Genomic DNA, 14,587 nt, shown 5'->3' on the forward strand with positions numbered 1-14,587 from the left:
TACTTTGTTCTTTTAAGTTTCGATTTACTCGGAGAATGCTGGATGAAATGCAAACCAGCACAACTACCACCAAGAAACACTGTGCCAACAGCTGATCGAGATCAGTCTAATTCTGTGGCCCCATGCGGATAGATAGGGGAGTAAAAATTAGTGTACGAGCAATATTGTAATTTATGTTATAAGTAGTTTTATTTATATTTTTCAAAGGTTTTTTTTATAGATCTGAAGATGATTGAAAAATAAGAGTAAATCGAAACGTAAAAGAACAAAGTACAAGGTCATTTATTTCACCGAACAATATCATCAAAATCCTAAAGTATAATCAAACGGTGATCGAAACAAGTCGAAAATTTAGAATTTTTGTAACCTGGGCAACATATTCTATATGTGGAATACTGTTTTTTTCCTTTTTTTTTTATAGGAATTTAACCCATTAAGGCCATTCTTCCTCGAAATACGTGAAATAAAAATTTTAAAGTTGTTTGATAACTTTTGCAGCTTTTTTCTATGATTTTTAAAGAAGTTTCAAACGACGTAATGAAAGCTCACGCGAGATTTGAACATGTTGATACTTACGATTTTCGGATCCTGTTGTCCAGATTCGTCGGACGATTCCGATGTTCCTTCATGGGGAAAAACCAAAACCACATTGGTTTGTTTTTGTTTCTTTTCCCTTCTGGTCGATCAATTCGCATATTGAGAACAATAGCGGTTGACAGTTAATGATGATGACAACAATATAAATGTTGTCATCATGCACGCTAAACTCAGCCAACACAGCTAGTGGTTATGAGTTACCCTGTAGTGTTGGCAGTTTATTCTGGGTGGTTAGCCCAGAATGTGATAGTATTTAAGGAATGATTCTGAGTTGAGAATCACCTAGGTTAAGCGAAAAGATTGTTATCGCTATAGGTCTAAGTTAGCTTATAAGGACTAGACGAAGGAAATAAACAATGTTTAACTCAATTCCAACACACACCTGCGTTGTTCTCTCATACTTCAACAGAACAAATTATCATCCTCGCAGGGAGAGATATGGTCTTCATTTGTAGTTCATGGGAAATCAAATCAATGTACCAATTGCTGACCCAGTGCACAATTTTTGTATTTCCAAATCGGAGATATTTTATTTTATTTACATAGTATTCCATCAAACGACATAACTTTATGAAAATAATTCCCAAAATTTAGATATTATGTCTCTCAAATTCAACAAACCTATTTGTTTTCTTAGTTTTTTAACAGAGCGTAATCGTAAAAATTACTAATTGAAAACCTACCTGTTTTTTATATTTTCCGAATTCTGCAATCAACGCTGACCAGTCGGAATTGGGTGAAAATGGATTCGACACGGCAACGATCACAACCTCGAACGTGGATGATGAAATCGAAGATGAAATCACTGGTGAATCGAATACAGTCACTGTACCGATTACAATTTGCATCATGATCATGATAGGGTAAGTCACTTTTGGAGAAGTTTAACACTAGAATTGCGGATCCCGTCATTTGCGTTTGGAATTAAGCACTAAAATGATAGGTTCATTAGTTGGCGTAAAGAAATTCAGATGATTAATGATCTAAAAGTTGATTTAACGAAGATTTAATTCCATTACCTTAACCGTTCGTGTTCTGAATGATCATTTGTTCTTTCTTCATTCCCATAGGTACATATTCTTCGGTGCACGTCTTTTTGCTGACTGGGAGAGTTGGGACATTCTGGATGGCAGCTATTTCTGTTTTATCTCCCTGAGCAGTATTGGTTTTGGAGACATCGTCCCTGGTGCTTCGGTGAGTATTTCATGCAGAGGTATGGTACTTTGCTAAACCCTTGGGAAGAATGACCGTAGTGTTAAATTCCCGGAAAAAAAAACTTTGCTAAATCATCATTTTTTTAGTGAAAGACTTTCTTAAAATATAATAATAATACCTACGTAAAATCTAGTGAACAGAGACATAGCAGTGAATCGGTACTAGGAACAAAAAGGTAGCAAAAAAAAGGTAGCAAAGCAGCTGCTATCAATATCCAAGTTCTCCTACAATCGTATTTAATTGCATCAAAAGTAAAAAAGTTTACCTTCAAGTTGATTTCTGAAGGTAGACTGCTCCCAACTTTCCCTGGAATTCGTGCACTTTTCGATTGTTTTTTTTTTACCCCTAAAGTTATGCACCACAATTGACATTTCTCCTCATATGAGATTAAGTGACAAAGAAGATGTTAGACCTGGTTTGGAAAAATCAGAAACATATTTTCTAGTCGAAAAACTATGCACTGAATAGTTCTTTATAACTTAGATAGCTGTTAGGAAAACATGGGCCACACATGTGATATTGGCAGAAAAGATTAAATTCTGTTACATTTCGCTAGCTGTTCATCGCATGCGAGTGCATGTCTTTTAGATTCCGCGCAGAAATCAATGCAAATAATCTTCAATGTACATAATTCCAATAGAAGTGCATCACCACTTCAATCAGGGCACACAATAAACAACGACAGAAATAAACATAAAAAAATACCCACAGGATGAAAATGTGCACAAAGGTCTATGTGGTTCCTGCTCCCGGATGTGGACTGGCGAGTATATTTCCTTTCGAGTCCTCACTAGTATTTTGCCGGAAAATCACTAGGCACACTTTCGATTGCAACTTGCCGGGTGGCGTGCTTGCGGAAAACTGGCTGTCGTTGTGCGTGCGAATGTGATGGGAGAAATGTGAGAAGGAGACGACAATAGTTGCACACCGTTTGAAAGCCGAGGGGCTATTGGATTGTCAATGGGCATATTGTGTAATCAAGTTGTTTTGCTAGATATTTAGAGCGTAGCAATTTATCGCCATTCCACATCCTCCACCTACTCTAAAAAAAAATGAAGAAAAAAGATTCATTCATTTTCCTCGTTTTTACATATTCAAATTTTCAAACGCCTAGCATACAATCAGTTGAAGAAACAATACTCTCAATGAAACGTACCTTTTTACTATGAAAGGCTGTCTGCGATTGCCGTTTGACACATTTGATAACAGAAAGAAAGTTTTATGGCGTACATTTAACGTTGAACATTCGTTTATAAAGTTCAACTGACATGCTCGAAATGAAGCTTTATTTAATCAGCTTTTTCGGATTGTGAAACTGCTTTATTAAATCAGGAAAATATGTCTTTAATATTCGTTTTAGCAAGTTATTTCTTAGTTTCACAAGTTTTGGATAATTATGAAAACTTTTAAAATTTAAGTTTCAGTTTACATACATGCTTTTCAAATGTGACGCTTGCTAATGAATTTTTATTCAGTCCGATTCACACTCCGTCGACTACTTGTTTATAATTCAAGTCGAATCAGTGTTTCACATTGAGTGTGTGATATCAAAATGTAAACATCCCACTACCAAACAAAACCAAATATTATGGTGCTTCCTTCCAACAGCCGATTAAGGGTGCAGTTTTCGAATTTAAGGAAGCTCTGTGTTAGAAATATAATTAAAAGAAGATTTGTTTTTTTTTGTATAAAGTGCAGTATTATTGTTTTAGGTGCCGGTGTATCAAACGGAAGAAGCGCAATGGAATCCGCGCCTATCTCAACTCGGACTGCCCCTCCCGACACATTGTGAACCTACTTCCAAACTAGCTCCGAACATATTCCGCGATAGGCCGACAATTCTACAGAAAATTGCTTGCAGGGCCATAGTAAATTCACTGAACAGTCCTTGGAACCATCTGGCCTCTAATTTGCCAACTTGGAAAAATCCAACGCTCGAACATTGAGGAAGAGACAAAGAATGGAGTGTACAAGGGCGAAAAACATTCTAAGCACGGAAACCGTAATACTAGAACCAATGTAGGTGGCTCTTCAGATAACAAGTCCAGTTTATCCTTTAAGCAGCGTCAAAAGAAGCGCTAGAATGCACAATACATAGGAAAAAATTCGGAGATAATATCTGAATTGGCTAGTATATTATACTTCACTGAGCCAATTCAGTCTTGTTTAAATTTTTAGCGACAGTTAACCAGAACCAACTTAGACACCAGTTAGTTGGGGAAAGAAAAACGGGAGGGTCTATTTCTCCTCTCCTTCTGGACTAAACACCGTTAGGTTTGGGTGCCATGTCTGAAAAACAATAATCAAAATAACACTAGGTTTTTTTTTAAGTATTGGGATTTTTTTGTAACTGAGACTTGCTTAGAATTTATCCTTAGATAGGTTCCTGAAAATAGCCTGAAGTAACCATTTCAAAATGGATTTCCAATGATAAACCATCGGCCATGGAAGTCTTCAGTTTGAACACCTACCATACAATGACACATGCGGAAAGTTTGTTCATAGAGGATTTGAATGTTATCTACTTCAACCATACCTTTTTTGGATTTTCTGACAAATGGAAATGTTAATAAGAATATGATCCCTGAGCAGTCAGGGCAATGGGAGGTTACCATCGAAGGCGGAATATTAGCGTAAGTTAAATTTAAATTTGCGAATTAACAATCATTTATTTCGAGACTTCAGGACACAAACCATTAAGTACTCCATCAATGTACTGGAGGATTTTGATACAATTTTCACCAAGCTGGAAACAAGAGTCAACGAACCAGGAAAAAATTGTGAAAATTTAAACAATTTTCTTAACGATTACGACACCATCTCCAGCGATGAATTTTCAATGTACTGTTGGAGACCTCACATTCTAACGGATTTCCTTTCTAAATGGAAAAGAGGCGAGTCTAGCTTCCGCTAGAATCGTCGCGTTCGTATCGATACAGCTACTAAATGCTCTGCAAACGGATTCGCTAACCGAAAAATAATGGAAAAAAAACTCGTCATATGCTGCACATAGACAGAAAATTCCTTCATGACCTCAGTATGGAAAACGTGCTGGTAGTTTACAAAAGACTCTTAACATGCGAATTCAACAATTCAATCTGTCGTTCGTCAGGCAGTTTCAGAACAGAACACGCAATATGTCGAGCCATAGTTGGGCAGGAACGGTGGATTTGTTGAAGAAGCTTGTTTCGCATACCGATTCGTAGAGTTAAAATGTCTCACTGGTCACACACTGAGCAAAATATGGGACATTCAGTGTCTGCTGCAATTGGTAAAAAAAACAGCTTTTCGGGTATTTTCCGGAGCAAACTGATTTGTGGGAGAAGAAATTCAATAAACTGGGTTACATCATTACCAATCGGAGATACATGAGGCGGCCTTTAAGAGCCTCGTCAAGGATTCCATATACATTGTGACAAAGGTGACGGATGATCCAAGGGTTGTCTCGGTGAACAAGATTAACAACACTTTGTCTATTACAGAGACGCTACAAAACCAAATATCTGGCTGTCCAAATGCTCTTAGCTCTTACATGACCACAAGGAGGAATGCATTCTCCCGTTTCTTTTGCTTATGCGAAGATGATTTGCTTGACATGTTGGGTCAATCTTCTGAAGGATCCATCATACAAAAACACAGAATAATGTTGTTCGAGGAAATTTACATGTTGGTGTTAGATGATGAAATTTGTTTAACAATTCCAATTCCAATCACTCCATTCGTCGAAGTATGGTTGAACTTTTTACTTTTTATAATATTAAAATAGGGCTACGCTCAATATCTCATAGTTTTTGGAAGCCGTCTATCAGTGAATAAGCCGTTCGCGAGTAATTCAGGCAAGTGCGCTGCTTGCAAAACTCAATCAATCACAAAACGAACCAGGAAGGCCATATCAGGAATGCATCTGCACAATTTGAAACGGAAGCATTCGAATGTCGTTCCTCAGATCAAAAGAACATCGATTTGGTGTATCATCGACTACAGTAGACTTTGCGAGTGAAACCTTTTTTAACCTCTCGCTAGAAGTTATTTGAATTAATTGACTTTTGGAGATAGGATCTGAATAATGTTATGAAATATATTTTCATGTTCTAGATCTAGGTCTAGGCTAGGTCTCAGTTGTTAATTGATCGTCGAATGTATTATCAACGTTTCTACAAAACTTCATACAAAGACTATCATTTTTCCTATATTAACAAAGCTTTCAAATGCCGGACTAAAGCTCTCCCACCCTATTTAAAGTGATATGGAAGCAGTCAGTTTGCTGTCAAGGGTTTTAGTAAATAGCAACTCGTTTCCGTTTCTGATGCACTTGTTCAACAAGTTTCGATACCAATTGCTGCTTTCAATACAAAAGATTCACCACGTCAGTTTAAAAGGTTGCATTAGAATAAACAAGCGTTTTATGTATATGAAATTTTCAGCTTTTGAAATGGCATTTAATGTTAGTCTGCACAAAGCCCCTCTTTCCAACTCATACACTTAGCTCTTGTACTTGTACATAAGACAGAATTCTCCTTCGTTTCTAGTATACGAAAGTCAATTGCTTGTTGGTTAAGTTGGTTGGCTAACTGGTCATTTGAATCACAACGTTTCAAATATCATGTGAACCACTTCTTTCTTCATCTTACCATTTGTTGACCTTACAACATACTTTCAATGATAGACATATGCATCGTGTCAAACTGTTGTTATCAAACTATCATATTTTTACATAATCCACAGAAGTCTTCATACCGACAGCCTCACATAGGCTGAAGTTTGCATTGCAAATTAATAGGCAGCGTGCCAAAAGCATAGTTTTCTATCAGGCGGAAGTCTGCATCGCGCCAAAAACTACGGATTCTTCAGGCGGAAGTCTGCATCGCGCCAAAACAATCAGTTCAATCTAGCGGAAGTCTACATCGCGCCAAAACAAACAATTCAACTAGGCGGAAGTCTGCATCGCGCCAAAAGCATCGTTCTTCAGGCGGAAGTCTGCATCGCGCCAAAACAATCAGTTCAATCTGGCGGAAGTCTACATCGCGCCAACAACAATCAATTCAACTAGGCGGAAGTCTACATCGCGCCAAAAGCATCGTTCTCCAGGCGGAAGTCTGCATCGCGCCAAAAGTATCGTTCTCCAGGCGGAAGTCTGCATCGCGCCAAAACAATCAGTTCAACCTGGCGGAAGTCTGCATCGCGCCAACAACAATCTATTTAACTAGGCGGAAGTCTGCATCACGCCAAAGTATCTTTTTCTATCTGGCGGAAGTCTTCATCGCGCCAAAAGCAAATTTTTCTATCAGGCGGAAGTCTGCATCGCGCCAAAAAACTACGGATTCTTCAGGCGGAAGTCTGCATCGCGCCTAAGGTTCGATATTGATCTATTATTCTACTAGGCCAGGCGGCATAGCCTATCACAATTTAAACTCATCGAGCTATTCCAATTTGCAACCAAAACGATAAAGCTACTGCTCAACAAACAAGATTGCTTGATACACTGTTATGGTGAGATAAACTCGTTGAACGAGTGTCGACAGCATAACATTTTTAGGCCTTAAAATAAAAGTTAGTCACCGTGTTCTAAGCTGTGTACTAAGCTACATCGATTCTTTTTCATCCATCCAATTTCCATAACAAAGCTTGGAAATATTCATTTTTTTCGCATGACGCCTAATTTTCAAGATGGCTACGCATCTGCTATCCGGGAACTTACCTCACTTTTTTTAAACAATTTACCAGGCTCTCAATGCAAAGCAACGTTTAAAATCCGGCAGGATCGCCAATTGTGGTTCCTGCTCCCGGATGTGGACTGGCGAGTATATTTCCTTTCGAGTCCTCACTAGTATTTTGCCGGAAAATCACTAGGCACACTTTCGATTGCAACTTGCCGGGTGGCGTGCTTGCGGAAAACTGGCTGTCGTTGTGCGTGCGAATGTGATGGGAGAAATGTGAGAAGGAGACGACAATAGTTGCACACCGTTTGAAAGCCGAGGGGCTATTGGATTGTCAATGGGCATATTGTGTAATCAAGTTGTTTTGCTAGATATTTAGAGCGTAGCAATTTATCGCCATTCCACAGTCTACACAGTCAATTCCGTGGTGCGTCCAAAGCTTTTAACAGTTTTCAACAGAAACAAATAAAAACCGATAAAAGCGGCGAAACCCTCTCTTGAACTTTGATATCTACGTGCCGGCAAGTATTATGTGCATTAAACAATTTTAAGTACGGCAAGTTTTATTATATTTAATACAATTTTACGTTCAGCGTTTATGCACACGCAGCTTTTATTTTTGCGGAAATAAAACGAACGTTTTTATTTGCACTCGTTCCGTTGAAGTTGTTGTTGTTGATTCGTTTCTGTCCACCTTGTGGGGGGTAAAGTTTCCCCGGAAAGAAACACAGGAAGGGTATTCTTTTTTCCACTTTTGCACCGTCATAGAGCCACCAAAATGCCAAGAAAAACACTCTTCCATGCATTGGGCAACATCATTTCGGGGTGAAACGAAACACGCAAAATGGCTCTGATTATTGCCGTCCAACACTTCATTTTCACTGGACTGGATCCATCTTGTGATGTTCTGACTGACCTGAACTGGACCTGGACTGGACAAAGTTTATGGTTATGTGGAACAGCATCCCTACACAATTTTTCCCTCGTATTCTCAACGAAACGTGAAATGATTGCGGTTGCGTTTACACTTTCTGAAGGTATGGGTCATTTGCGAGAACCAATATAAACATTAGAATAAGTCGAATGCAAATTGAGAAAATGTATTTGTAGAGTCATAATCGTGGAGTTTGTATATTGTTTTTTTTAGTTTAGCTTAGCTTAGCTTGATTGACTACTCACATCCACCTTTAAACATTGAACCCGAAATGCTTTATTTAATTAACAAGTATTAATATAATATTGACTAATGTCGCTGAACTTCCTCAGTATACTTTATAGAAACTCTTTATTGGTATAACAATGATATTGAATAAAATGCATTTCGAATCCCATGATCGCAGGCGTGGCTCAGTAGAACGAATTCCACATCGCCAATGGTTGCTATTCCGTGATTGACCGAGGCCACCAATTTTGTTCAAAGGTCAAATGAATGGTGTCTGGGACTGACAGCACATTCACAATGCCCAAAACTGATGCTCTCTCTTTAATCATCAATAACGGCGCCGGCCACGTCCTAGTAGTCAATAGATAGTTTGGAAAAGAGAGAAAGGGATGAAAGAAATAATTCGTGCTTTAGGACCGAGGTCACCTCTGCATCCTAGCAAATAATTTTATTGCGGGGAGTAGGTAAAAGGATGTGATCTGGAGACACTTTTGACCAGTGTAATCTGATTTTAAGCATCCTATTCTCCTATTTTTCTAAAGACAAAATAACTAACTAAATGCTTCAATTTAAGTATAATAAAAGTGTATTTGAAAAAAAAACCTGAACGCGCGTATATCCATGTCGTATCAATAACTATCATGTTGAATTTCAAGGATTCACAATGAAAAATGTGAAGCATTGAATTACCAATGTCTAATATTCTTTGGAACAGTAATAAAAAAAATCTTGAATTTATATTATCCCACGATAATTTCGCTCATGTGGGTTGCAAGCAAATATCTGACCACCCTAAATACAAGACAATACATTTATTCGTTACACTCCAAAACAAAGAAATTGCACGAGTCTTTTAAGGAAAAAAAAGTAATGACACTTTGAACGATTTATTAACGATAAATACAATATAGCAATAATTAGGTATTTGATAAATTAATTTCCTGACTGCAGAAATATTGAGATCTGGACCTTAGTTTTGATGCCGAGACAACTATTGGGAATCAAAGAACACAAAGCCCAAAAGCAGGCTACCTATTATAAATATTTATTTGATTAATCGTATTTGCAAGAATGAAAAGGTCTTCTTAGTTCTGACCGTAAGAATCTCATTAAGGAAATTATCCTAGTGTAGCAGAAGCTTTCCCTAATTTTGGAGTCACCGTAATATTTTTCTGTCTCTGCTCTGAACGTAACAACAAAAACTGAAACTTCCATTAATTAAAACTCATATTATGCACTGCTAGATAAACTTTAAGCACTTAACACGATTCAAGAACAAAAAAAAAATTAACCGTCATAGCCGGTCACGGAACGATTTTGAATACCAAACTAATTTATTTCGATTGTATCTCTGAGTATGTAGAAGAAAAAAAAACATGGTAAACTTACTGAACTTTTCACACTAAATCGAATCAACAACACCCCTTCACTAATAGAACTTTATAATAATAAACACCTCTTCCCCAACACACAAACAATGTTCTAGTTGGAAATTCTATATGTAGCTTAAGCATGGACATTTTAATATAATTCGTTTTTATTTATGAGAAGATTTGTTAAACAAATACTTAGCTTTGATCCGTGTTTTGATGTTTCCGTACTCCTTCAAAATCTAGAAGTACGTCTTTCTCCGCTCGCCGGTAGGTGAAGTAGCCTGAGAAACTGTGATCCCTTATTTTGATGTGGCCGTCGCTTGAGGAAAGCCTTTCTGCGCATAGCTTTATTTAAAATCCTTAACCGAGTCTTAACTTAACTTGAAAAACTATAATTTTCCATAAATTTCCACTTGAAAATTTTTGCTGTCAGAAAAAACTTCGTCTAACTTCTACGAGCACCGCCTACCGAGTCCTCTTTGTATATTGTTTTTTTTAGTTTTCCTGTAAAGTGCCCTGTATCTATTCACCTTGATTTGTTTTTATCACATAAATAAAGGGGTATAATTCGAAACAAAAAATTCGTAGCTTTTTCCAGAAGGTATTATTGTTTAAATTGGAAGCCAAGATTTGAGTATTTTGCCTTTATTTATATTTGATTGAGTTGAAGGAATTCATGAATTTCTCTAAATTTGTCCGTATTCATACCATGATTAAATAATGTACAAAGAATTTGTTCTGGCTAAAATGTGTTCCCTTTCTAAGCACATATAGGGTTTCCAATCCCCAATATATCCAATAACTAATATTTATTCAATAACTGTCTGGAAACAGTGCAAAAAAATTGATTTTCTCTTAACTATGGATAAACGCCTTTAAGTATGCAATGTCCATAGGGTTTTTTTTTTTAATAATAATAATAATTTATTTAAAACTAATGTTCGGGTTAACAATTAATTCCATTACATTTCATGTGACTATCTCATACCAAGAATAACTTAAGTTTCATAAAGATAACACCTGATGAGATTTTCTAACACTGTTCGGCTTAGTTCTAAACACACGATCGTTCTTGGGTCCGCAAGCATTATTGTCCACATTTTGATTGCTGACGCGCATTTTCAGTACCTTTTTCTTCTGATTCCTAGTAAGAGTTGACTGCTGTTCGCTTATAGTTTTAGGTCTCTCTGCTCCACTGTCAGAATCCGATGCATCATACGAAGTCTGATCCTGTTCAGTTGTCATTCCACACTTCTCACCTTTCCTGTCACGTTTTAAGCTTCTCTCCATCTGCATATCATGTAGCAGTCCGCATGTTCGAAAATTCAACATTTACTCTCCGCCTTTAAGTAGGCCCAGTTTGTCCGCCCCTCGATCGATCTCGAACATAATATCGATTCGCGCGATCGACAGTTTGAGCAATGCGGTTCGATACGCTGAGGAGACGTTCATACATTCTCCCGCGAGGTGTTGAATTGTTTCAGTTAGAACCAATTAGCTACTGCGATTCTAATGCATCTGCCGAAATTCTTATCTCTTGAGATAATCTCATAGAACTCTCAGGGATTATGAACTTCCGCCGAGGGCGTTCGTAGCAAGATCACCTTCCCTGTTCTGAGAGCTCAAGGAGACGATCAAACGTTTCTTGAGTGTGATCGGCAGTGGAAGTGCGCGTGAGCCGAAATTGATTGTGTCCGAATTTTGGTAAATTTAAGTGCGGTCAGGACCTTCAATTATAATTAGAATATTATTCGTTATTTAGGTACATCAAAGCTAGGGAAGTTGCGTGCCTAGATAGTTAGAGCGTGTGATTCGTTGCATCATAAAAACTGCAGGTAAATTGTGCGTGTGAAAATAAATCGTGCGTTGTTTAATTTCTTTGTGCCGAAGAAGGCACAGCACATTTTTCCCACCAGAAGCGGATCAATCCAGGGATCACGCAGCACTCTGCTGCTTAATTTTCCCGCCACACCAAGAACACCCGACGTTCAAACCCGTCGGAAGCGAGGCGCTCCGTCAACATCGCGTCTCGGGGGAGTGCCGGGAACTCCACGTGGCCGTGTGGGCCAACTATTGTCACAGCCAACCATTCGCCAACCCAAGTGCTGCTCAAGGTCAAGGTAAGGCAGCACAGCGTCGGTCGACGACCTTTGACCGCAGGTCAAACCACCGAGCACGTCAGCCAAATCACGTGCTTGTGCGAGCATCATTCGCCGTCCCATCGACACCTTCATCGAGCATCTGAGTCATCAGCCAGCATCCGAGAAAAGACTCCTCAGCATTAGGAGTCATCGCCGTCCGCCAACAGCTCTCTCCATCGCCGCCAGGTAACAGGAGCACAGGATCTGGTGAGTCCATTCCGTTGAAAAGCTATTATAGCATCGAAGGGGTCGTCATCGAATGACGAAAACGTGATTTTTTCCGTCGAAATATGCTTGCGGACGGTTAACATAGCCCCGTCACGAACATAATCCAGTCGAGAGGTCGAATTTCCCGTACCACCGTTTAGGGAAACCCCGCTGGTGCAGCATAAAAGCCCGGTGCGACAAGCTATGTTGCTCTAAAGCTTGTCGCATAAAACGCGCACGATTTGGGGGGAATACATTTAGGCGTTAACGAGTCGCACGCATGATAGGATAGGTAGGATTTAGACGCTTTAAATGTTAGGATTTAGAGAATAAATGATTAAAATTGTAATTTGAATTCTTTCTTAATTAATTGAAAGTTTTGACCGAACTGGGGTAGTCTGGGGTAGGTCCTGGGGGTTTCATGGGCAATTAAGCTGTCGTTCGCATTTGGGATTCGGGAGGTCGTCAGCTCAGTGATGAGATTGCCAGGTACGGGCGATCTATAACTGACTTGTTCTAAGGATTTTATGTTGATTGGTAGCAATTTCGTCATGTGTTAGTTTCGTCGCATTTTGGGTTAGCTATTTGGAGAGCCCTATCTGATCCGATCCTTAACCACTTTTAAGGACAATTTATGGACTCGCCCTCAGCGGAGTCTCACCGGGCATATTAAACCGTGGCGTACGATCTCCTAACGGAGTGGCGCTTAAGTCGTACGCCAGTAAGGGATCGGTCAGTGGCGGCTACAATCAACCATCATCGTATCCACTTTTTCCGCCAACGAAGTTTCTTTTATGATGGACGAATGGTCCACTACCGTTTCCTTTGATTTGCTGTTTTCCGAAGCGACTGGAAGTGAGTTCCGTTTGGGGTTTGTCTTATTTGAATTCGTCGTAGAACTCTGAGTGACTACATTGTCTGTAGTTACTAGAGGAGACTCAGTATGGGATCTTTCTTTCGTCCATGTGCTCACCACATTACTATACGTTGGCTGCGCTACAGTAGCATTATCGTCGACCACGTGGTGTACTGATTCTACATCAGGGGATTTTTTTTTATTATCTGACGGGTTTGCGCCGGGGGTCTTCAGATTTTCCCCAAAATTGAAAATTTGGTTCATTTTTGTGACTTAAAAACACATGTATTTTTTCAGATTTCTAACATTTTTATTTTTTGAGTTAGCTTCGGTTAGATTTTTTTGTAAATAAAAAATAACCATTTTTCAAAGCTACATAACTCTGTTGTTTCTCAACGGAAATTATAAAATAGCACATCAAAATGCATTGAAATTTTATCAGCTTTCCAAATAGAATTATTGAAAAAAATTAAATAATGACCTTCAACATGAAAAGTTGTAAATAAACTTTAAATGGCGTCTAAAAGTACCGTCTGCACCACCGAATATTTTGCAAAAAATACCATTGTGTAGCTCGATTTATGATGCAACTTTCATCTGAAGACACCAAAGTGGGCCATTAACACCTTGAAGAGTTATGAAAGAAATAATGACAATAAATCTCTTTTTTTGCATCGAAAACAAACAATGGTCGAACAACTGCACTCACATATGGAGATAGCAAGCACTTCTAACAACATGGAAACAAAAGAACTTATCAAAGCTGGTAAAAAACACTATTTTTTCGTCCTTTTCAGACTGCCCTCACTCGCATAACAGTCCCATATGAATTTTCGTCACTTTAGGTCAACATAAGGCTTCAACATAAGAGACTAAAAAAGAGGTTTTGTTCTAGAAATTTCGAAAAAAATATCAATTCGTGGCAGTCCTATATGAAATATACCTGAATAACAGTCCCATATGTGAAATACCACGGATTTGGTTACTTTTCAATGTTTCTTTCGGCGAAATAGTCTTTGGTTTATTGCTTTGAATCATTTAAACATTTTTTTAACTCACTTGATGTCGAATGATGCACACTAGTTTTCGAAGGCAGGTCTGACTTTCTTAGGAATGACTTCCTGAGCGAAAAACTATCGGATGCAATCAAAAATCGTAAAAAGATGCAACTTACAATGTGGAATTCATGATATTTTTTGCAAAAGTATGTTTCTTTTTCTTACAATTGCATTTAGAAGTTCAAAAATGATCAAATTCAAGTCTTAGAAAGTAGCTTGGTGAGAAAAATATATTTTGTATGGGACTGTTATGCTAGTAGATTCGAAAAAGGTTTCAAATATGGTCGATTAACAGTCCCATAATGAATAAAAATAGCGCTC

At 38.3% G+C, this 14,587-nt stretch overlaps 1 protein-coding gene across 2 annotated transcripts in view; it reads left to right on the forward strand.

Annotated features, from left to right (window-relative positions):
* The window catches only part of LOC129745165 (potassium channel subfamily K member 18), a 260,383-nt gene that overhangs the window by 197,338 nt on the left and 48,458 nt on the right, over nt 1–14,587 (forward strand). For both annotated transcript variants that reach the window (XM_055738081.1, XM_055738080.1), the window contains 2 exons: nt 1,324–1,460; nt 1,668–1,791. In XM_055738081.1, the coding sequence (XP_055594056.1) occupies nt 1,324–1,460; nt 1,668–1,791 (261 nt within the window). The remainder of the gene's footprint in view (nt 1–1,323; nt 1,461–1,667; nt 1,792–14,587) is intronic.

Source organism: Uranotaenia lowii, chromosome 2 (assembly GCF_029784155.1).
Source record: "Uranotaenia lowii strain MFRU-FL chromosome 2, ASM2978415v1, whole genome shotgun sequence".
NCBI lineage: Eukaryota > Metazoa > Arthropoda > Insecta > Diptera > Culicidae > Uranotaenia > Uranotaenia lowii.